Genomic DNA, 24746 nt, shown 5'->3' with positions numbered 1-24746 from the left:
AAATAGCATGATTTACTGGAATGAAAATTCCTATTTTATAGTCAGCCATTTTGAACAGAGTCTCTGATTAATGTGATTACCAGCTGCAGTGCAGTCACATTAAAGCAGTGAAATGCATTTAATTCTTACAGCAAGTTCAAATTGCAGCTCAGCGCTGGTGTTAAAGGCTAGGGCTGAGCAGTCAATTCAGAATTACTTAGAGATGAAGTGAGTAAAATTTTTTAAAGGGAGTAAGCCCTTAAAAAGGGACCTTTAGGCAAAATATTAGTCTCTTGCTGTGGTAATAGTTTTATCCATTTCATATATGGCATCCACCAAGTGCTTATATCCAGTGCTAATCAAAGCTGAAACTGATGATTAGGCTTCATTTTAAGCCACTCTGCAGAGCTGCGTTTACCCATATTCCACATTTGCTTTAACCTACAGAAAGGAAGGAGAATTATAGATAATAAAGCTGTGTCTAAATCAGCTTTGGGTAAGCCCTGCTCTGAGGCAGGGGTTATTTGTAGTCTTTGCTTAGAGTGGTGAACTCACCTTTGCTGAGTGCTGTGGGCTTAGTGCGTCCCTCTAGATGGCTTTGGAGTATCCCAGTTTTAGGAAGCATTCTTTCTTTTCGTCCCAAATATAGATGGCTTGTCCTTTAGCAGGGTCTGATTAAACCTGCAGCAGAATTATTCATGTTGTGGCTGTCACAGTTCATCAGTTTAATGGTGCATGAAAACAGAGACATAAAAATGATCAGCATGTGAAAGGTGTATCTTCTGGCCGTGCTGTTCCACTCTGTGTTGAACTGTAGTGATACTGTTACTAACTTGTTTAATTCCTGCATGGAATGGCTTTGGTAAACATGCTGCTGTATCATGACAACGTTTTAAATCTCTGGCTTTCTAATAGAGAAGACATTTCTAGAAGATTAAGAGATTCAGGTTTACTTCATTTTAAGAAGATGAGTTATTTCCTTCCATCTCCATGTCTCATAGTCCAGTTCTTTTCTAATTCTTTTGCTCTGCTTCTGTCCTTGCCATAGGAACCTGTATATGCTTCTACTTACTCTCCAGTTATACCCGCTCTCCATAAATTTCATCCTTTTCTGCCTATTAATCAGGTGAGCAAAAGTCTGCACAATTTAAGTGCTCAACAATTTCAAGTAAGCACATTTTGACAGTTTGGTTTGGGGTTTTTTTGGGTTTTTTTTACATAGGAAATTAATAATCCTCTTAACTGATTAACCAGCTTAGTAAATGCTGCTTTAAAGATACACAGTATTATGCTCCTATGCTGTGTACTCTTCTTCAATATACATTCTACTAGTGTTTCTCTTATTGTTCATTTTCTAAAAATTCTGTATCTGCTAAACTATATAGGTGAGAAAGTAAATGAAGGAGACATTATCACATTAACACTCCAAACTTGCAAATTGCTAAAATGGGTATATAAAAGGAGCAATACGTAACTGCACAGTGCTTATTTTAGAATAAAATGCTGTGTACCCTGACTTCTCTGTAAGTAATGCGCATATACACTGTAAGACATAAAATAATCTACTTCATTGACTGTAAAAAACAAGCTGCTTTTGTTCAGAGGTGACTTTCCTATAGTGCCTTTCCCTAGTCCCTATCTAAAGGATTTTTGCCTTGGCACATCCTGCCTCTATTCTCTGATGGTCCCATCTTCCTGCTTCTCTGTCTCTTCCTTGAAGGTCTGTAGTATTAGTTTGAAAGAATCAAGCTCTCCTACTTCTGATGAACATCATCCTTGGAGATGGAAGGTGAAATGCTGTACAAACTTTCTATTTAATTATTGAAGGGAGCAGTAAAACAGAAAATCACATTCAGGTCTAAGATGCACAATCCCAAAGCAAATTGTGGCAGCAGAGTTAACTTCGTGTTTGCTTGGGAATAGAGTTCTGCTGCTGTTCCAGGAAATTTTAGAGAAGCTTCATGTGAAGTGCTCATCAAAATTTTGTCCATACCTCTGCAATTCCATCATAAGCAATTTGAAGACCGTACTTATAGGAATTTATAGATAATGAGAAATATAGCTCTTCAGCTAGAGCTACTTTACAAAGTTGTCTTTGAGCTGAAGTAGAATACTGGTCTCAATCTGAGCAAACAGAACCTGTTTCACATGGTCAGAGGTAAAAAAAAGCAAAGGCAGGAGCAGGCAAATAAACAAGTTGAAGAAAAACACGAGAAAACAAGGAGAGTTCACTGGAAGATCTCAGTGGATCTATGCAAATCTAATTCTGCTTTATTGCACCTCCTTGTCTCTTGCCCCCAGTTCAGAACTGTGATTGTAGCACTGCAGGGAATCCATTGGGTTCTTCATTCCCCCATGAAATGTATGTCACATGCAAGGAGCATTCTGACCAGCATGGGTAATGGCTGTGAATCCACGGGGCAGAAAATTACAGCTCAGAGGGTGATGACTATGGCAGAAGCTACTGGAAGTATGATACTTATTTTGACTACTGATACTTACATTCACATTCACTTTCATAGCTGGTTTTGAGGATGATCTTTTACTCCGTTGGGTTTCTATATTTTGGTTTGGTTTGGTTTTTTAAATTAAAATTTAAATTTGAGGCTAGTAACTGAAATGTGTTTCTGTTACCTGGTCTCTGTAAGCTCTGAATTTAATATAGTTTTATTACTATTTACTTCAGATAACCTACTCATTTTGTTGTGACAGAGTTCACCAATTCTATGTATCTAGAAAGTAAATATAGAGTCAAACTTGATAATATAATATCCCTCCAGTAGTGAGAGGAGGTCCTTCAATGAGCTGTTGATCCCATCTGTCTTAAAAGGGGAACACCCAAAAAGTGTTCATATTTCTATTGACTGTGGTGAGCTACATCCTATCATCTTAGAAAGCTGCATCCTTATAGCAGAGTGTCAAGGTGCAGACAGATTTATTTGGGGTTTTTTCTGGCACAATTAATCATTTTGTTCTTTGCACCAAACATGAGTTGAGTGTGTTCTGTTTTGCTCAAACCACTTTTGAACAGGAAGCAGTACATTTGCATTTGAGTTTTCTCTTTATAACAGTGCACACATAGAGTTGCAGAGGAAAACAATGCAGAAACTTTTCAGTACTTGTAGAGCTGTTGGATTCTTCTTGTGGAGATGTGTTGCAGTGCTAGAAAAGACCAGTATCATCATCCAACCTAGCCAAGTAGTGTAAGAAAAGTAATCCCTGTTTCTCTTTTTGCATCGAGTCCATAACTCCTTCTCAGACTTAAAAAAGATCTTTTTAGAAAAAATATGCAGTCTTCATTCTAAACTGTCAACATACAGACAATTCACTGCAATATTAAGTAATTTTTCATGTGTAATTATTCTCACTGGGTAAAACTGAGCTCTTAACCCTCTCCAGTAAAAATAAATACTCATCTGATGTAATCTGAAGTAGATATTTTCCAAATCCTGAAAACGTATTTTGGCCCTTTCCTGAAACCTTTCAAAATTGTCTGCATCCTGGGATGAAGTGTAGAGGCTGAAAATGCATGAGCTGTTGCAGTACAGATTATCGGTTCAGAACAACTGTTTGTGGGAATTGTTCTCATCTTTTTCTGTTTTCCTAATCAACTGGTTTTTGCTTGTGTTCCTTTTAAAATAACATTTCTTTTAAAAGCCTCATTTACCAGATATTTTGTGATTACACTTTCTACCCATCATTGTGATTATTTCTTCTATCATCACTCTTCTGTATGTTGGTGGCATCATCAGGGTCTTCTCAGCAGAACTGTATCTTTTTACTATGTGCTTGAAAACGTTTTGATCAAAGTTGAGATTAATCAGATCACTGTATAGCTCTTTTCTGTTTAGAAATAATTTTTCAGTCAATTAACTGGTTTGCAGCCTGTAAGCTGCACTGGTATTTTTATATTGATCAAAAAAACTCAGAATGTCATCTCTGATTAAGTCAAATATATTAAAGAAATCAGAGGTAACGGTGTTAACATATTTAATCACACTTGATCTCATCAAACTTACCATTTTGATTAAACCTGTTTTCCATAATGCCACGTGGAATGGCATTAATTACACGCCTGTGCTTTGATTCTTTATTGATTGTGTTACAGCAGCTTTCCAATGAGTGTCTGGAACAATACACAGCTTGTGTAACCTGCACCTACATGCTCTAGTTTTACTTCTAAATACTGCCCTCATCCAAGCTTCTGTAAGTCCCCTGCATTTTCCCATTTTCAAAGGCTTTTTTTAAAAATCACAGTTTGTGTTTGGGGCATTTCCTAGTCTTGTTATTGAGAATCAGAGAATGGTTTGGGTTGGAAGGGGCCTTAAAGCTCATCCAGTCCAAGCCCTGCCATGGGCAGGGACACCTCCCACCAGACCAGGTTGCCCAAAACCCTGTCCAACCTGGCCTTGAACGCTTCCAGGGAGGTGGCATCCACAGCTTCCCTGGGCAACCTGTGCCAGTGTCTCGTCACCCTCACAGTAAAGAATTTCTTCTTAATATCTAGTCTAAACCTCCCCTCTTCCAGTTTAAAACCATTCCCCGTTGTTCTATCAATTTCATGTTGTTAGATGCCAATTCTTCTGATCCTTTTTCCATTTATCTTGATTTTAGGAATTTATAATTTGTCTGAAAGAAGAGATATCAATGAACATATGGATATATTTTTCATGACAAATTCTCATTGAACGTAACAGCGTTTTTTGTTTACTGGAAAAATAGCATTGGAGCCATTGTCTTCCTAAGCTTTTATTTATTCCTGGTACACTAAAATAATTTTTGCTTTAGCTTTTTATTGGGGTTGATCTTTCTTACAATTTACATCTTTAGTGATTAACACATATGCATTCCAGATCTGTGTCTTCAGTATTTCCAGTAACTGCAGACTCTGGAACTTCTGGTCTTTGCTGGAGAAAAAAATTCAAAATTAAGCCCCCTGTTACTTAAGAAAAAGAAATATATATATATGAAAGAATTTATTTGACTCTACTTCTTCCTGCCTCTCCTGCACTTCCCCTCATATTGTGATTGAATTCAGCATCCTTACTAAGTTAAAAGTATTCATTTTGTGTATGTAACTTCACTTGTGGTTTCATTAGGTATATATTAATTTTCTGCCAAGATCTCCATTAGTGTGTTGCTGTGGGTTTTTCTCTACCAGCTGTTCATCCCAGAGATGCCTGTGCTTCAGACACTGGAATGGGTAGTGACTGGAGGAAGCAAACAGAGATTATTTCCAGTGTTTTTATTTAAAGCATTCAGCTGCTCTTACAGAGGAGTAAGCAATATTGAATAGACTTGCATCTTGTTGTTTCTATTGAAGCCTTCAGAGTTCTAGCAAAAAATCAGATGTTCTTGTCTTGATTATCATGACTTGCAGTCATAGTGTCTGGCTGCCCAGACATCTTTCTTAATAAATTGAGAACAAGTTTTACTGCAGAAGGCTGCAGAGCTACATGGAACCAGGGGAAGGAGTGGAGGGCTCTCATGTCCTAGTCCTTACACAAGCCGTTTCTTCCGGCTGATGGATACTGTTCCTGGTAAATGCTGAAAGCTACAGAATCTCTATTTTGGTGTGACTTCTGCAGTCATGAGAGTTTATATCTAAAGTGACTGATATATTTAGTCTGTTTGATTTTAAGAAAAGAAATAAGTGAGAGTATCTGGGTTCATATCTCTTCCTTGTATCTTGAAATGGAGAAAAGCGTTTACTATGTTCATGAGATTTTTGCGTCCTTTTTCATTTCACCTCTGTGGTTGTATGAGATAAAGCTGTGCTAAAGCTTTAGATTTTTTGTATGTTTTTTTCAGTTCTAGCAGGTAGATTGTGAAGACAAATGGCAAAGGGCACACAACTTGGAAGTAATTCTAGAGTTGACAGTCCCATGCACTGAAAATACTTTCATACGTTATTTCTATGCAGTATAATCCCTGAAATGTTGCTACTCTATAAGATAAGTGCATTGAAGTAATATTTCTGTGGCCTGACCTAGCTACAGCAGAGTATGTAAATTCAGTTTCTTTCCTCTTTAACATACCATTATCAGTCCTTTGTGTTAGGAGGGCACTAAGATACTTAATGCTCCTAACTGCTCCTAATCACTCAAGCTGCTGGCTGCTACCCTCTAAAGCAAGTGAGGAAAGCTGAGGGTGACCTAAAAAAAAGGGGAAGAAGATCACAGGTCACTGTAAAAATATTCGGTAGAGCAAGCTGACACAGGAACTAAAGTGAGCAGCCTCTGGAGAGATAAGGCTGCTAATCCTCCTGCAGAATTAAGTTACTGTAACAGAGTGAGTGATTCAGAAATCACCAACTGAAGTTTCACTTCATTGTTGTTATTCCCTGTGCCACCTGCAGATTTGCACACTTGAAAACACCTGCTGAAAGTCAGTTTAGTGATCTCACTAGTGTAGCAAGTCATGTTTCAAAATAACTAGGTCTGGAACATTAGATCATATGCAGAGTAAATGGTTTGCTTTTGCCATTTGCTTTTGCTGGTAGTTCCAAGAGAAGGTCAAAGAGCATAGAACAAAACTTCGTCTTCACAGTGTAATGGGGTAGCAAGACAATGAAGCTTCTCAAGGTCACCGAGTTGTGACTTCCCTTTAGTAGCTTGTTCTCCTGTTCTTTTCCTTCTTCAGCCAGTCCTTTGCTATATCCTGGTCAGTTCATCTATTTTTTAAATATCTCTCTCTCTTTTCCCTGAAAAAAGCAGAGAATGTCAGATAACCAGGAGAGTCAGATGACCATTGAAGAAAGGAAACACTTGATCACAGCTCGAGAAGAAGCATGGAAGTCCAAGGGTAAAGGAGCAGCCAATGACTCCACGCAGTTCACTGTAGCTGGCCGAATGGTAAAAAAAGGTCAGTGATGAAATGATCCTAATATAAATAAGCCACTGTTTATCTGTCTAGTCAAAATAAAGTCAAGCTAAAGTTACACAGAAACAGTATCCATGTTTAGCAAGAGGAGAACTGTTTATCCTCAGCTGAATACCATGTCATGAGGCTGTTGGCTTTAGCTTCTTGTGGCCATTGGTACTGATCCATTTTGTTTTGCACTGTTGTGCTACCATCCAGGTATCACTGGGCTCTGTCTGACTGGTGATAGTCAATCACTTGAACAGTCATATGTTTTGTTTTTCCTTCTAATACAGCCCAGAGGGCAGAGTTGGTGTATTCTTTCTTATGTATTCTTTCTTTGAATACTCAGGTGCACTGTCTAGAGAAAAGTTGTGAAATCTACTTGTTGCTATTGCTAGCACTTCCCCCACCCCTAAGATCACTGGGAATATTTAGCAGACACATGTTATTTTTATAGATGCTGTTTTGAAGAACAGCACAAAGTGTTGTGTTTGGCTGACGAAATCACTGAACAGATTTCTGCGTAGAACCAGAGGGTGGAAATGAACAAGGAAGCAATGCTGACATTTTTGGAATCTCTTTAACTCAATCACAGTTTCCAGATGCAGGCATTCTTCTGAAGTGAAGAGGAGTCTCTGAAGGCTGTATGTGGTAGAAATAAAGCTGTTCATGCAGTGTACCTGGGACCATGATAGCTTCAGGAAGAAAGCACCTAAACTGATCTCTTGTGGTTAATGAATACTAAATTCTGTTTTGTTACAAGAAACTTGGTTGTTAAACACAACAACAATGAACCTTGAGTTAAATGACAACCACCCCAAAAAATCATTGTGGGGCGAGAGCAGTCTTGCAACAGGGAGTCACTGTTTGCAATCCAAGCCACATTCTGTTAGCAGTTAAACAGATACATGGTATTAGGAATTACATCTATTAGTAACATATTTTAGCTGTTGCTTACATTGTTTTGCTGCAAGAAACATCCAGCTGTCAGTGTTTGAAAGACTAACCTGTTTTGGAGGGTCACCAAGAAAAAATGTACAGTTGTCCACAGACTGATTTTTGAGGTTTGGTTTTGGTTTGGATTTTTTTGCCAAATAGATTGATCTTTGGAAAGGAACTGGTGATAGCATTTGTTCTTCCTAATGGGAAAAGAAAAATACGCGGAAAGTATCACCTTAGATACTGTGATCATTCTTTTAGAGAAGCAAGGTAATCCAGTGACAGGTGGCATCAGTAGTAGCTCGTGGGATTTTATTCAGATGTATGCTATTTTTGTTGCCTAAAAGTATAAATTATCGTGATGAGTTTTTAATTTAAGAGATGATGAGAAAGCAATGTAAAATTAAATCCCTGTAATATACATGTGCCCAGATATGCTATATTTTATTTGCTTCTTATGGTTGAAAGTTGTTCAGTCCTATTTGGAAGGTGATCCTTTACTAACATTTGAAGCGATTCTCAATGTGGTCTTGTGGATTAAGTCCTGGGAGAGCGGCTTAAGAGCTATGTTCTCTCAAATACGTCTTGATGAAGGCTTTACTGGTTGACTTAAAACCTGCTGGAATTTTAAGTCTCTTAAGTAACAGGGGAAAAAACTTGTTTGAGGAAAAGCTACTTGATTATATTCTAAGTCTATCTTGGTGTTTGACAATTATGACTTGCTAGGAGTTGCACTAAAGATAGTGAAAATGTGGTTTGTATGTATTCTTTCAGCACAATATCAGTTTAATCTGACCAAAATAACTAAAGACTTAAACTTATGTGGCTCAGCAAATAGTAAGCTATGGCTAAGTGGAAAACAGAGGAAAGTTTAAATGCCAGTTTCCCTATTTACTGGAAGTCTAGGCAGCAAGAGATAATAGATGCAATTCTTTGCTTCAGTATGCTGTGCTACCTAATAAAAACCATGAAACCTATAGAGTGCCATTTCTCTTACTGGAGCAACATAGATTTGCATGAAAATAACGAAACAAAAATAATCTTATTTTACCCACTAGTTCCAGAATGAATTGCTTTATGATAGTTACTGAAAAGGCAGAAGGTGAGTACAACAAAAGGAAGGAGTAGTGCTTGATGTGGTGGGGACTCAGTGCCATTTCTGCTTCCATTCCCATGTGTTCTTAAAAACACAACAGGGCCAAAGAATTCCTGCTTAATCCAGGTACAGCATTCACAGGTCAAATGCATCCTGCTATCTGTATTACTAGAGATTGGTTTAAATTAAAAAAGAGGGGTGAGGGAGTGGTGGTTGGGAAGGTGCTAAGCAAGATCTTGGTAGCATCCCTGCTAACCATATCTTTTTGTTCAGAACAGTTGCATGTTTTTAAAATGTAGCATGTGGTAGAACTGGAGTTAAAAATGTAAACCAGATGAACTGCTGCTACCTTGAAAACAAGCAAAATGACTGTATTCAAGAGAAAGAATGTATCTTGTGTTAGCTTGCTTACAGACACTTGGAAATAAAGCTTTGTTCTTGTGAATGGGACAGTTTCTGAAGCTGCTGCTGATTTAAGGAGCTGGCAGGGCAGTATACTCTGCCATCCCTAATGCAACAGTTGTGGAGGCTGGGCAAGTATGAAGGACTGTAGGAAGTGGTCAGGCTCATCTGCTTTCCCTAAGTAGCTTCCCCTGTCATCATTGTTGGAAACGTGGGCTGACCCAGGACTGCATTTCTCATGTTCTTTGTTCTTACACAGGTCTGGCTTCTCCAAGCGCACTCACACCAGTAGCATCCCCTTTCAGTAACCGGCAGAAGTCTACCACTCCAGTAACAAAGCCCTTGGAAGGTAAGGAATAAAAATGGCTGAAATGCATTCAGGCTTTTTAACTTCCTGTCAATTAACAAGTTTACTTTCTGGTTTGCTTAGAAATTGAAGCCAGGCCTGATATGCAGTTGGAATCAGATATGAAGCTTGACAAGTTGGAGTCGTTCTTGGGAAGGCTGAATAACAAAGGTTGGTAGAGTTACCAAAGGTGCCAATGTGTCCACTCTCCAACTTCAGTAAATCACTTAAAGTACCTCTTAGTTAAAATATCTGTTAACAGAAACTGAATAGTTCTTTGTTCAGACTGCACTTATTGATCACATAATTTATTTTTGTGATTCAGTCTTTGCTAAATTTTAAGGAAAAAGCACCTTATGCAATTGTATTACAAATGTACAATAGAATAAATCGCAAATCCCAAAATAACTTCCTTCTTTCTCTATACATGATGTACACATTCTTCTTAAGAGCAAAATTTCTTAAAACCGTACAGCCAGTCTGAACCATATTGCCATACACGGTGAAACAGCTTTAAATGTAGTTCAATCTTAGTAAAATCAAGATAGGACACTAAGCTGCTCCCAAGCACAGTTCATTCGCTTCCCTGCTTTTTTGAAAACTGACTCTCTGTAGCAGCTCATACAGCTTCCTTACACAGCTTGTCAGCTGCTTATGAAGCTGTGTAGAGTTCTCAGGTGTTTCCATCTCATGTCTGTCCTCCATTTGTAAGACAAAAATCCTTTTGTAATTTGTAGAGTGTCAAATACCATAAACAAGTGTATTCACATTTCAGCAGAGGAGGCACTAGCATAGGATAATGATTGTGCTGTACTCACTAGTCTGAAGTAGTGACTTTTCCACTTGCAGTTCTAGTAGATCTTTACAAAAGAAGGAATTGTGTGGTTGGAGGCAAGATGCAATATACAAGACCATAAATCATAGAGTAGAATCACAGTGTTATCAAATCATTAAGGTTGGAAAAGACCTCTAAGATCAAGTCTCACTGTCAACCCAACACTACTATGCCCACTAAATCATATCCTGAAATGCCATGTCTACATGTTTTTTGAAGACCTTCAGGGATGGTGACTCCACCACTTCCCTGGGCAGCCTGTTCTGATGCTTGACCACTCCTTCAGTAAAGAAATTTTTCCTAATACCCAGTCTAAATGTCTCCTATAAAATGCTTATATCCTCCTAGGAAAGCAACTCATTTTAGATAGTCCCTAACTCTTTGTAATAAAGATTGTTGCATGTGAGTAGCAGTTAAACTATGTTTTACCATTCTTTTCCAACAGACTGTTCTACCATCTCTCTTTCAAATTCCATAAATTAAAAAAGTTGAAACAAAAAAAACCCAACAAAACCCAAAACACCACCACCGCCCCAAAAAGTCCCACCCCAACAACTACCAAACAAGCCATGTTTACCTTTTCTAGAGTTAGAAGCTCTGGTGTGATTATTTATGGGTGATTTTTTTGGGTTTTGTTTTCCTGCAGTTGCTGGGATGCAAGAGACAGTGCTGACAGTTACCGGAAAGTCTGTGAAAGAGGTGATGAAGTTGGATGATGATGAAACGTTTTCCAAATTTTATCGCCATGTGGATTTCCCTTCCTCCTCAGTGCCTTTGGACCTTGATGAGGACTTTGATGCCATCTTTGATCCTTACGCACCAAAGTAAGAACTAGGTTTTTTTCACATTGTTTTGGATAAGACATGGGCAGTGGTCAAAATGTTCAGCAGTAAGTCATCTTATAGATATTTTAGTACTGGGTATGTCCGTTTCTTCTAGATATTTCCAAAATCACTCTTCTGCCTGAATGAAGGAACTGATCCTCATTTCCTAACAAATGTCACACCCAAAATCAAAGCAAATCTCTTGTCATCAGATGATTCTGACTAGGAAAATTAACTGATGATTATATACACTGCTTATTTTTCAGGTTAATATCTTCTGTAGCAGAGCACAAACGTGCTGTTAGGCCTACACGCAGAGTCCAGTCTTCAAGAAACCCCCTGAAAATGTTGGCAGCAAGAGAAGATATTCTTCATGAATATACTGAACAAAGACTGAACATTGCCTTCATGGAGTCAAAGCGAATGAAAGTAGAAAAAAGTAAGCTAACCGAATTATTTGTATAAGACATAGCTTGCTGTTTTAATTAAAAAGAAAACAAAAGAAAAAATTCCAACACAAAAAGCACAACTGAGGGAATGGCATATCTTCTCTGAGAGACAGAAATTGAGGTATGATGTTGAATGTAGACTGCCTAGGAGGTGTGGAGAGACGGGCATATGTGACTTCCTTGGGGAAAGCTACCTATGGCCCCCTCCTGTGCGTAGGTTTAGTGATGTATTTTTAGCACAGTACCTTGTGCATAGAGAGAGAGAACGCCACTGCGCCTGCAGGGTGAGGACAGGAGATCCAAGGGAAGCAGATCTAGCGTTGTGTTGTGCTGAGTGGGGGTAAAGCTGGCAAGAATAGATAAACTTTTGCTCAGGTACACTGGCCTCAATTTTGGATCCTGGTTTTCTCTCAGAAACTAGAATTAGGCTTCGTGACTCAGAAAGATTAATTTCCATAAATTATCAGTGCTCTGTGGCAGGACTTTGTGTTTTACTTGATGTTGCTTTCTCCTGACAACCAGACACACAGCAAAAGACATCACTGTAACATTTATTCCAAGGTTTGTCAAGCCACTTTTACCATTTTGGGTACAAGTGTTCCTTATTACACTTGAATAAAGAGAGATCATCTTTAGATATTACCTGTATTGATGAAAACACTAATTATATGTGTTGTACTTTGTTGCCATTTATTGAGAAGCATTTCTCTGAGTTATAAATTCAAAGTGCTTTTTCTTTGGTTGATAAATAAGCAAAAGTAGCCAAGAATTTAAGCTACTTTAGTTTAAAGTGAAACATGGCTAAAACTTTGAAATGTAAATGGCTGTTGCATCCCACTGGCTGAGACAAATTTGAAGGGAATTTGAGTTAATTAGCTTTGGCTACTCTGTTGTCTTTCATCATTAATCAGTCCTAAGGCATTGGAGATCTACTCAGGACTTTACAAAACATTGGGTAAGACATATTTCCTAGCAAAGTCGCCATTTCTGCCAAATAACAATTCTGACACTGATAGTTTACTCTTGGATGATACCTTGAAACTTAGGTACTACTAAACCTTCAAAGCTTTTGGGCTAGCAGTTAATCTGAGTTCAAGATGGGCTTGCCGTTGCTATTAAAAAGGAGGAAAACTGGGAATAATGGGGAGAAAATATTTTATTAATGAAGCAACTTATTTTTTAATAATTTTGTCCTTCTTTTGTTTGTGTGTGTTTTTTCTCCAACTTCTTATGTATAAGTGTCTACAAACTCAAATTTCTCAGAAGTAGCACTTGCTGGCTTGGCAAGCAAAGAGAACTTCAGCAATGTTAGCCTGCGGAGTGTTAATCTAACAGAGCAAAACTCCAATAACAGTGCCGTGCCATACAAGAAGCTAATGCTGCTGCAAATTAAAGGTATACTGGGACTGCTTTTACTGTCCATACACAATAGGCTGATTGTAATGTATAGGAGTTGCAACCACAGTTAGATACTTAGCTTGTTCTAGATCTGCAGCTCGAAATTATGTCCAAAACCCAAAAGAGTAAGTGAAAACTATGTAATAAATGCAAAACTTACAAAAAGTTTCACATTGTGGCCACTGGTGTATGTGTTCCAAGGAGAAAACTGACTGTTTCGGAATTCTAGCCATCTCCTGTGGAAATTTCTGAACTGTTCCATTCTTCCAGTGTTCAGTATAACTTGGAAGTGATGTGACAGTGTTCTTGCTCCCCTTCCTCTTACTGTGTGTGGTAATGTATCTGATTCTGCAAAATAATAGCTACACTTCTGACAAAGTAAAATTCTTAAAACGCTTTATTGCCTACAGAAACTGTGCCATAGTTTCACTCAGGCAAATGTAAAGGATTCTGGAATTTGGCCGCTACCTGCCATTTACTTAATTTATTTCCAGTAGAACACAAAGTTGTTAAGGCAAGAACAGGAAATAATAGAAATACTAGTTGATAGGAGGCAACATTTTTTTGTTTGTTTCCTATGAGTAAACCCTTTTTCCACAGTAGTAGTCTTATTTAATTCTTCTTTAACAGTCTGTTTCCATATATTTTGTTAAATGTGCAGGGATTGTTTGTATTTCATTCAAAACAAATTAGATCTTGGCATTTGACAGCAGTAGTAAAAGGAATATAATTAGCTTTGTTTTCTCTTTAGGAAGAAGACATGTTCAAACAAGATTAGTTGAACCAAGGGCCTCATCTTTGAATAGCGGGGACTGTTTCCTGTTGTTAACTCCGCATCTCTGTTTCTTATGGGTAGGAGAGTTTGCAAATGTCATAGAAAAAGCAAAGGTTAGTACTAGCTGATTTTTTTATTATTTACTTTTAGAACTGTCGCAGTATATGTATCTCTGATGTAACTGGTGCCAGTTGTCTCAAAAAGAGGCATGTAACTGATAGTCAACGACGAGTAGATATGCAGGGTTCCTGTAAATATGTTTTAGCCTGTGCACAGGATGAAAGCTGACACAGGAGAGTGTAGGCTGTGAAGCTGCAAGAGAAAAGAGGATATCCTCAGGAAACAGATTTGCACTCAAACAAAAAATAGTCTGAATTGCAGGATGCCCTTTTTATTTTCATGCTCATTAAGATTCATTTAAGGCAAATGAAATAATGAATGTATTTCTGTAACATTTTCTTTAGTGTCTGTTTTAGTGCAACAAATAATCACCATTTCTCCTGCTATTTGCTATTAAATCCTATCTACTTTTGCCTTCTCCCCAAACAAGATATGCACAAGTATTCCAAAGACTTAAGCGGTCCTGTTCAGATAACTATTAATCTCTTAGGCTTCAGAACTTGCAACTTTAATTCAGACAAAGCGGGAACTTGGCTGCAGAGCTTCTTATATACAGACTATAGAAGAAGGAATAAATACCCATACTCATGCAGCCAAAGACTTCTGGAAACTCCTTGGTGGACAGACAAATTACCAGTGTAAGCATTCTTACAGTTACAGTATCTGATGTTTTATCACAGTGAAATAGTTGAGTTGGTTCTCTTTAGTAAAGATAGTTGGATGTTAAATCTTTTTATTATTTTTGATGATCTTTTCCTTAAGCTGCTGGAAATCCTGAAGAAGATGAAATGTATGAAGCTGCAATAATAGAAACAAATTGCATTTACCGCCTTGTAGAAGACAAACTCATTCCTGAGGATGACTACTGGGGAAAGGTGCCAAAATGTACCCTGCTACAACCAAAAGAGGTATCGTGCCACTTACCGCTCCTGTGGAAAGTACAGGAACATACATACATACAAACATACAACATAGTAATGGCTTTGAGTACCTGCAAATGTTTATGGAGAGGCTCACTGAAAACTGGGTTTCTGAAAAACTTCTGAGCACTTTGCTGTCTAGAGTATGCTGCAGGTCTCAAGAAATTAAATCATGTTACCTTTAAAGTGAAATACTATTTCAGGAAGTGTAAATCTTTTTGTCAACAGAGGCTCACTCCAAAGTCATGAAGTGCAAAACAGGTAGCACTTCAGAAAAACAAAACAAAATAAAAACTTGTTTACCCTTTCAAGCATTTTTATTTCTATTCTTAGCAGACCTTTCCTTTTCAAACAACCGTTTTGCCTATCTAAGTAGAAATGAGAGCAGACTTTCAAAATAAAGACACGATGCATTTTCTTGAAAGCATTAAAGTAGCTGCCAGTTTGCTGAGCCAGTTACCCACAATTCTGTCAGTCTTCCCTGGCTGCAGGATGAAGCATAGGCCTAAATGTCAATGAAAGCTGCTGTAACTGGACAGTAATCAGTCATGCAACTGAATCAGGATTTTAGCAAAAAGAGCTCGCTAACCTGCTCAGCTCCCACCTCATTGCCCATACTTGCTTCCAGTCATCCTCATCAATTAGACATCACCATGCAGACCACTGCCCTGACCATACTTGCATTGCAGTGCTAGTTGTTAGTGTCACTGCAGAATTTCAATATATTTGGAGGAGTTTGTGTTCAACACACTGTTGCACCATGAGGAAACTGGAGGATCAGGGTATCACTTTACCTAATGGTAGGTTGGGTTTTTTTGTTGTTTTGTTTTTAGGTGCTGGTGTTTGATTTTGGCAGTGAGGTATATGTATGGCATGGAAAGGAAGTTACTTTAGCACAAAGAAAAGTGGCATTCCAGCTGGCAAAACACTTGTGGAATGGCACCTTTGACTACTCCAATTGCGACATAAATCCTCTGGACCCTGGAGAATGCAATCCCCTCATACCCAGGTATCAAAACTCAAGTTTAGTCTTGTTGCAGAAACTTCATTTTCTTGCCCTTATTTTACCATCTTCAATTTAATCCTTTTTTTTTTGTTCACTTGTATAGAAAGGGACAAGGACGCCCAGACTGGGCAGTGTTTGGCAGACTCACAGAACATAACGAGACCATACTGTTCAAAGAAAAATTTCTTGATTGGACAGAGCTAAAGAAACTCAATGAGAAGAATTCCAGTGAATCTCTTCACCAGAAGGTATATATAATTAGCATGCTAGGTATTACAAACTAGATGGCCTAGCTGAGATGGAAGCCAGGAAGCTTGTTCTCTAGGGTCCAGAGCACTTTATCTTGTGGGCTTTGACCTAGGGGTCAGAACATCACCACCTGCAGTGAACCCACAGAGCTGCTTTCTATCAGTGCCATCCAGCTCAGTGAATACTGAAGGTGGCTTTGACAAGGCATCAAACAATGACAAGATAATAAAGTGCAGAAATACACAGGAGTCAAGCTGCTTGACTGGAACTATGGGGTAAGAAGAAGAAAGCTGTGCTCAAAGAAATCTCTTTTGTGTTTTTTGACAGGAAGAATCCAGATCTGACTCTAAACCATATGATGTCATGCTAATGGTTGCTGTGCCCCAAACGACTGTAGGCACAGTCTTGGATGGAATGAATATTGGCCGGGGCTATGGACTTGTAGAAGGGGAAGATGGGAGGCAGTTTGAAATTATCACTGCGTCTGTGGATGTCTGGCACATCCTGGAATTTGATTATAGTAGACTGCCTAAGCAAAGCATAGGGCAGTTCCACGAGGGAGACACGTATGTGGTGAAGTGGAAGTACATGGTGAGCACTACAGGTTAGTGAACAATTTCATTTCACCCTGCTGAAACGTGAATTTCATTTCACTGCTGCTGTTAGTGGTGAGATCCAGACCTAGACTTCCTAGGATATGAAACTGTTTTAAAGGTTAGAAATGCTAATTTAGCCTTCCTAGCCCAATAAGAAGTAAAGCTTTTTTTTTTTTTAAAGAAAGCATTAAAAAAGCTGTTGTTATTTTTCATATGTCAAATGTGATACTGTCCATCTCTGCTTTTACCCAACAGTGCTGTTGTATGTGTTCACAGGACAGCTCATTAAGCCAGAATTGTGCCCACAGCTTAACACCAAGATAGCTGGACTTATGACAGTGGTCTGAATGTCTTGCAAGAGAGGGAGGCTTAGCAACAAGGAAAGCCTTTCCTGGGTAATGGAGAACAGTAGCAATGACAGGAGAAGCCCTTGCCCAACGCATTGCCCTTGCTGTCCTTTTTGCTCTTTCTAGAAACTATGGGTTTCAGTCTCAAGTGGAAAACTTTAGCAGTGTTCTGACAAAGAGCAGGTAAATGGTGAGAATCAGTCAGCTCAGTATGCTTATTACAACTCTCCTTTCTGGCACTAAACTAAGAATAGATGGCTTTTGTGGTAAGTAAAATAGAAATAGTCTAAAAATGATTGTTTCAAATAGGAAAATATTAAAATTGGTTGAAAGCAGTATAACAGCTATACAGCTTCAGGCTTGAAAAACAGCCAAAAACTGTAGGTAGGTCTTATTCAGCATAGTTGAGTTCAGATACTAGCAAATCCAAGAAAAATAAAAAAATTTGTAAGTCTTGGGAGAAGTGGGTGACACTAATACTGAACCATAAACAGACTCCTAATCCAAATGGATGAAAATATATTATATTGCTCCAAAACAGAGTAAGTTTTTAAGTAGGAGGCAGTACTTTCATGGACTGAATGTACAGGTAAGAGAAAACCATAAATTTTACAAGTGACTAGTGGCTTGAGTATTCTCAACTTGAAAAAAAAAATAGGATGCTTTCTCCTAAATATTTCAATTGGATGCTTCTCAGTGCTGCTGAAATCAAGGCAGAAGTTTTAATGTTTTTTTTTAAAGAATCTGATTTAAAGCTTTTGGGTTTTTTTTTAAATCTTTGATTTAATTCTATCTGTTTATTCAGTATTCACTGGAAAGAGTAAAATATCGCAGAACTGGTTCTATTGTTGAACTTCACTTGCTGTAAGTGTTATTTCCTTATCTTAACAATGAAATACCAATCTTTAAAAAAGAAAAGAGTTGCTGCTAACCCATTTTCCAGACCAATATGAAGTACTGAGTTAATTTTTAAAAATGAATGAATAAAGCTTACCTAATCCTATATTTTTTATGACTGCAAAATACTGCTTTGACGTTCATTTGTTCTGTAGTTTTCCTTTCTACTATCACTTTACCAAGAAAGATTTTTCATTTATGCCTGTAGCTTTCTCAACTGTTTCTGTTTCCAGTATCGCTCAGCAGCCAGCTACTCCCCTGCTGCCAGAGAACAGTGTGTAATTTGGAAAATGAGCCATAAAGCGCTCTCCTGGTAACATGACTGGACATACCATTTCACATGCAAATTGGCTCAAGTGATGTCAGTTATTTTTCTCCAGATAGTACCAGTTCTTTCTACATCTCTTCTGGGGCCAACACAGGCATCTCTGCCTGTGGGCCTACATCTACCTGATGAGACAAAGCTGACTTTGCACGGGGCTGTACTGGCTTGGAGACCTAATGTTCCTCCAGTTGAACATTTTATCTTTCCTGTTCTGGATGGGATGGTGCTGAGCTGGCAGATGAGATGAAACCATGTGCTATTTAAGCCTATAGCCAGAGTACTCTCCTCAGCATGTGCTTTTTGTTTTGCAGTTGGAAGCAGGCAAAAAGGAGAGCAACAAGTGAGAGCTGTTGGAAAAGAGAAATGCGTGTATTTCTTTTGGCAAGGAAGGCACTCCACAGTGAGTGAGAAAGGGACATCGGCACTCATGACAGTGGAACTTGATGAAGAGAGGGGAGCACAGGTGAGCTTTCTGCAGACCTGCCCAAGCAGCCACTAACAGTAAATGAGGATTATCTTTTTTTACCTCTTTCTGTAAAAGTGTACTTGCCAATACAAGTAGCCAGACCTCAAAATTACTTTTGGCTTTAATCCAACTTCCAGAGACACATAAACTCCTTTATGGATTGTCATTCCCAGATCCCACTTCTAAAGATGATTTTTCTGAGAATGGCTGAAGGAGAACATCTTCTCTCTTCTCTCTGCAGGAATAGGTGAAGCATAGTTTCACAAATTTGTGCCTTCACTTCAAGTATGTGTTCAGATAACAGGACTGTCTACCTAGTGCTGAGAACAGGAGAAGCACTTTCTTCCAGGCCAAGGCATGAAAATACATTTGAAATTTTCAGTTTGTTTACTCTGTAATTACACATTAGATTGCCTTGTTTTGCAGAGATTCTAGCAACTGCAGATTCAGCTAATTTGAAGCTCAATCAGAGGAAAGGCTGCCTTGCTTTGTCTTTAGGTGGAGTGGGCTTTGCTGTGGCTTGATTCTTACCAGCGGACAAGAGGGGAGGTTTAAAGTTAGTTTCTGTACCTTGATAATGCTGTAGTTTTTTAACAGCAGCTTAGACATAACCAGTAAGACAGGAGTTCATAGAGGAAATACGTAAATGCACTTAATCCGAAGTGCAACATAGCTGATTTAGCAATTGGCTATATCAGTTTCATACTCATAATTCAGTGTTTAATGAGCAAAGAATATGTATGTTGTAATATAAACCAATTTTACTGCAAACTTTGAGCCTACTTCAGTTCCTACAGTATCTCCATAATAGTTTCAAAGAACATTAGGCAAGATGGCCCAGCCCTGTAAAGAATTCAAATTGTTTTAACTGATTTAAATTAAAGTTTATTTGTTATTCCTTATGCTCTGAAACTCTTCCTTGTTGAATTCCAGCTAGAGGTTTCTTTAGTATGCAGGTCACATATGAAACCCATTGCATGCTGATATATATGGTAATTTAAACAATAGTCAGCAGTTGTAAAGTAGAAGGAAAGCCATCTTTGTGGGTGGCCATAACTATATAATTTTTAATAATCCATAGAGACTAGTTTTCCTTAGTCTGTATACTTGCTTCATTTTTTTTAATGAAGCGTGGTGCTTTCAATTTCCAGGTGCAAGTGCTTCAAGGGAAAGAACCTCCATGCTTCCTGCAGTGCTTCCAAGGAGGAATGATTGTGCATGCTGGAAGAAGGGAAGAGGAAGAAGAAAATGCACAAAGTAAATTACTGCTAGTTAAAAGCTTCTGACCCAAACCCTTTTTTTACCTATTGTGAAGGTCTTTGAATTCAGTCTCAACTACCATACTCTGTAGAAAAGGGAAATGAATGCCATGAAACCCATGAGACAGCTTTGCAATGCTTTGTTTCAAGGTAGTTTCTTCTTTGAGCATAGAATAGATTTTATCACCCTAGAGCAAGCTGACTTTATTGATATGCATGTAAATTGTTCTAGTTGTTTTTTAATTAAGCAAAGTGCCTGTTTATTTTAAAATATGTTCTTTTCTACATAGTCTGGGCAAAAGAGTGTGTATACAAGCAGTTCTTCTGCTCCAAGAAGAACTCTTAAGTTTTTGTTACCCATTCATTACTTTTTGCAAAATATTCCTTGAATGCTGCAGTTGAGGTAGGAGAATTTCAGTGCAAGTGTAGCTTGGACTGTTCCAGTTCATAGCCAAATGTGACCTTCTGTGCCTAAGGTGCACAGGGGAAGAGGAGCTGAATAGAAGGACTACTGTATTTGTTCCCTTTTTTTTCCTTCCTGTATGAAACAGAGCAGAAACTTGACTCTTCTGCTCTGTTAAGCTCTTCAGCTCTTAATACTTATACTCTTGTAGCAAGGTTTCAGAATGCATCTTTTCTGCAACAGGGTTTCTTAAGTAGTGGTAGCCAAGCCTTATGCTTAGCTAGTTTATTCTGTGACAGTATAGGCATGCGATTTGTGAAGCTCATCCAGTGTGAGGAGAGCTGTTCCAGAGCAGAGGTCTTGACTTTTCAATCCCATGTGACTGTATAACACTGCTGCACTGTTCCTGTCTGCTCCAGGTGACTGGAGACTATATTGCGTGCGAGGAGAAGTTCCCAATGAAGGAAACTTACTTGAAGTAGCATGTCACTGCAGCAGCCTGCGCTCCCGGACATCCATGATTGTCCTCAATATAAATAAAGCTCTTATCTACCTGTGGCACGGCTGCAAAGCACAATCTCACACCAAGGATGTAGGAAGAACAGCAGCCAATAAAATAAAGGAACAGTGAGTGTCTGACCTATATTTTGGAGATGTTTATACAGGCTACCAATGTACTTCAAATAGTGTGCCTTAAAGAAAAGTTGAAATAAATAAAGCTGTTCTCTGAGTACAACTGCAGCATGCGCGTGCTTGGTAAGGAGGAGGAATGACGGGTAGTTGATTTGGTGGAGTGGGGAAAATACGTGTTCTGTAATCACTTTCACTAAGGTGAAATGCACTTATTCATCCTACTGTACTAATTACAGTTGCAAAAAAAAAACCACCAGTCTCTTTCCATTTGGAGGAAGATGGACAATATATGAATAGCAAATTAAATCCCAGTTGATAGGAGGATTAGAATCAAGCCTTGCAGAAAAGGAAAAAGAAATGAATTTGGGAAAGCATGCAAGGAGGACAGCAGTAGCTAAAAGAACAGGCAGTGAGAATCCCTATTGAGAGCTCATGCAAACATCTCCTCCACTCTGGGAATGTGATCATAAATGGTACAAGAATGGCTGCTGCAATTCCATATCTTGTTCGCTGATTACTTTTGTCGTCATTTTCAAAAAACCTATGTTGACATCAAGTCTGTAACAAGCCTATAGGGTGCTTTTGGGTTCTAATGATGCGAGTGGCCAGCAGGTTTATGTTAGCTCTGTCTGGGGCAGGAACGCTGGGCTCAGTCTTTCTTTGTGTTTTGTAGATGTCCACTGGAGGCAGGGCTGCACAGCAGCAGCAAGGTGACGATTCATGAATGTGACGAAGGGTCAGAGCCCTTGGGATTCTGGGACGCGTTAGGAAGGCGAGATCGAAAGGCCTATGACTGCATGTTGCAAGGTAGACCTGCATTCCTGGATTTGGCACTCACATTTTACTGTACTGTTAGATTCAATGTAAAAATTCTGAAGAACTTCATGATAGTTGAGATGATCCCTTCAGAAAGGTGCTTCCAAAAATGTGCTGAGTTCAGTAATACTGTGTTCTAGAAGAAGAGTGCCGGAAAACCAAGTGTTTCATTTTGTTCTCTCCCCTTTCTGCAGCCCCACTGTAGTCATGCGGCACATTCTTGTTCAGTATTGGCTTTGAAACTGCCAACAAACTAGCAGGGGAATTGATTTACCAAGTGGAAAATTTGTCAGCTAAAAAGTAAACTCTGAGATGGGCTTGCTTCACTTAAGCTGCAAAACAGCCAGATATGAAATGGCTGATAGTAACTAGCCAGGATCAGATTCAAATTGATGGCCGCCAGCCTTTTAGCTCAAGTTCATCACAGCTGTTGCTAGTCTTGCAAAGATATCTGGTTGTCTTTCTTGATTTTTAAAAAACAGAGAATTTACAGTCACTCTGAAAGTTGATCTTTATTTTTTATTATTCTTTTATTTTTTACATTCACCTCTGACATTTTCTATCGGGTATCTTTTTAATTTTTGTTCTCTAAAGATCCAGGAAAGTTTAATTTCACCCCCCGCCTGTTCAGCCTCAGCAGTTCATCAGGAGAATTCTCAGCCACCGAGTACGTTTATCCCTCAAGAGACCCTGCTGTCATCAATTCAATGCCATTCTTGCAAGAGGATCTTTACACTGCACCACAGCCAGGTATATGCTTAAAAATACTTAAGTAACAAGAAAACAGATAAGTATATCCTGCTTTTGCCAGTGATTGAGTAGCTGTAATCACTTTTAACTTGATTTATCACAGGAAAATGTGTGCATGTGATACTTATACAGCATTAAGCGATAACAGTAATTTTTCCATGATAGAGATGCTGAGAACTAATCAAACGTACGCGTATCCCAAAAGTTTACTACAAAAATATGCTGTTTGTCAGAGAATCTGAGTTCAGCTGAGGTTCGGCTGGGTGAATAACAAAAGGGATTGGTACGCTTTGAAATTATCCTGTCCTGATGCTGACAAGCACATAAGACCAGGGTTGTTTAGGGGATTCTGTGAACTAGTAAGTGGCTGGTGATGGATTTGTTATTTTTCGGCTGCACAGCACTGTTCCTCGTTGACAATCACCATGAAGTGTACCTGTGGCAAGGCTGGTGGCCTGTGGAAAACAAAATCGCTGGATCAGCTCGAATCAGGTGGGCTACAGACAGGAAATGCGCCATGGAGACAGTGCTCCAGTACTGCAAAGGTAACAGATTGCTGTGCCTGGCTGTTCTGTGTCACACCTTTCCATGCCTTACTGTCCTGAGCTGAAAGGTGCTCGGGTGCTCCTCCAGCTTTATCAATAAACATCAGCGTATGTGAAGATACATTCTCCACATTTTCTTAGCAAACTGTTTGTCTAGTAATGGCATCATTCCCAAGCTGCCAGGATACTCTGCTGACTCAGTTCTCAGAGGAAGCTCTTTATTTCTCTTCTGTGCTCCCACTGTGGGAGAACAGTTCAGACACCAGTTCCCTGAAAGTGAATTCTGAGAGTGCAGTCTCTTAAACCTGAATGCTTTCTGTCTAGTTACTCTTAGATTTCATAAGCTTCTGTGCATCAAAAGACTGAATGAAGATACTTTTTGCTGATGTTAACTAGGTTTTGATTTAATGGGGGAGATGGAAAGACTTTGGAGATTGAGATGGAAACAGGTGGCCATTGGAAATGCTCATTTCTACAAGACAGAGTTATTGCCACTCAAGCTGCAATTGATGATCATGTAAGAGTAGGCTAGCTAGATTTTCTGAATGAGTAGAGTTTCTTTGAGACACTGTAATGCTCTCCTCTCACTGATCAAGTTGAGGATGTCCCTGCTCACTGCAGGGGGCTTGGACTACATGACCTCTAAAGGTCCCTTCCAACACAAACCATTCTGTGGTTCACTTCATCCAAGGTTATGTAAGGCTGGGAATAGACCTTGCGCTTTCTGATGGAGGACAAATAAAGAAAGGTGTGGTGTTTCCATCCAGGAGAGAGTGCATAAGTAACAGCTATGTTCTGTTAATTCAGAGCAGTTTCCCACTGTAAATAAATCACTAGGGCTTAATTGGTGCAAACTGTGTCTTCCTGCAAGGAAAACCTGATCGCTTATAGACCTTGAGACCTCATGGTGCCACTCATTTCTTCTGTAACAAATAAACTTTACAACTTACGACACAGCTGGTGGTAACTGTCCTCTTCTCCCGTAGACATCTGTATATCTGAAAAGTTATATCCTTGTTGGATTCCACCCTTATGAGGATAAACCAATCTCTCCTTTCTCATCTGCAGGTCAAATAGGAGTAGGAGCAAGTGTTGTGTTTCTACTCAGTTGTCTTGTGTCACTGAGGAGAGGTGGTAACACCTGACAGGAGATAGCTGAAAACTGGTACTGGAGACACTGAAGCTTGACCTTTATTGGGCTGCATTATTGCTCTATGTGGTTCATTTCTGGTGTCCCTGGCACTGCCCTGCAAACATCAGCATGTGTTTAGGAATGGGGTGCTAAAGACAGGGTAGTAATTGGAAGAGTCTTTGGCCAGTGACTGCTGAATTCCTAGAGAAGAGGCAGTTACTTGTTCTCCCCCACCCTCAGTTTTTGCAAGTCAGAAGGAGTGATAAGATGCATTTCTTTGAAATCATTTCATACATGCTTCACGGTAGAAGTGAATGTCAGCATAGAGGAACACAGCCCCATGCAATGAATATTGAAAGAGATGGCAAATGAGCT

At 39.0% G+C, this 24746-nt stretch overlaps 1 protein-coding gene across 1 annotated transcript; it reads left to right on the top strand.

Moving 5' to 3' along the window:
* Window positions 1–1027: 1027 nt before the first annotated feature.
* SVIL (supervillin) lies at window positions 1028–23239 on the top strand (the record flags this gene model as incomplete). Its single annotated transcript, XM_010183366.1, has 20 exons — window positions 1028–1105; window positions 1700–1768; window positions 6693–6843; window positions 9540–9629; window positions 9711–9797; window positions 11108–11285; window positions 11552–11724; window positions 12974–13129; window positions 13884–14020; window positions 14518–14665; window positions 14790–14935; window positions 15781–15956; window positions 16057–16201; window positions 16530–16806; window positions 18679–18830; window positions 19985–20090; window positions 20915–21122; window positions 21802–21935; window positions 22539–22694; window positions 23096–23239. Coding segments are annotated over 20 exons (2911 nt in total), but the record flags the coding sequence as incomplete, so codon positions are not given.
* Between the last annotated feature and the right edge of the window lie 1507 nt (window positions 23240–24746).

Source organism: Mesitornis unicolor, unplaced genomic scaffold (assembly GCF_000695765.1).
Source record: "Mesitornis unicolor isolate BGI_N332 unplaced genomic scaffold, ASM69576v1 scaffold27024, whole genome shotgun sequence".
NCBI classification, from domain to species: domain Eukaryota; kingdom Metazoa; phylum Chordata; class Aves; order Mesitornithiformes; family Mesitornithidae; genus Mesitornis; species Mesitornis unicolor.
This window is presented reverse-complemented; position numbering and strand designations above follow the sequence as displayed.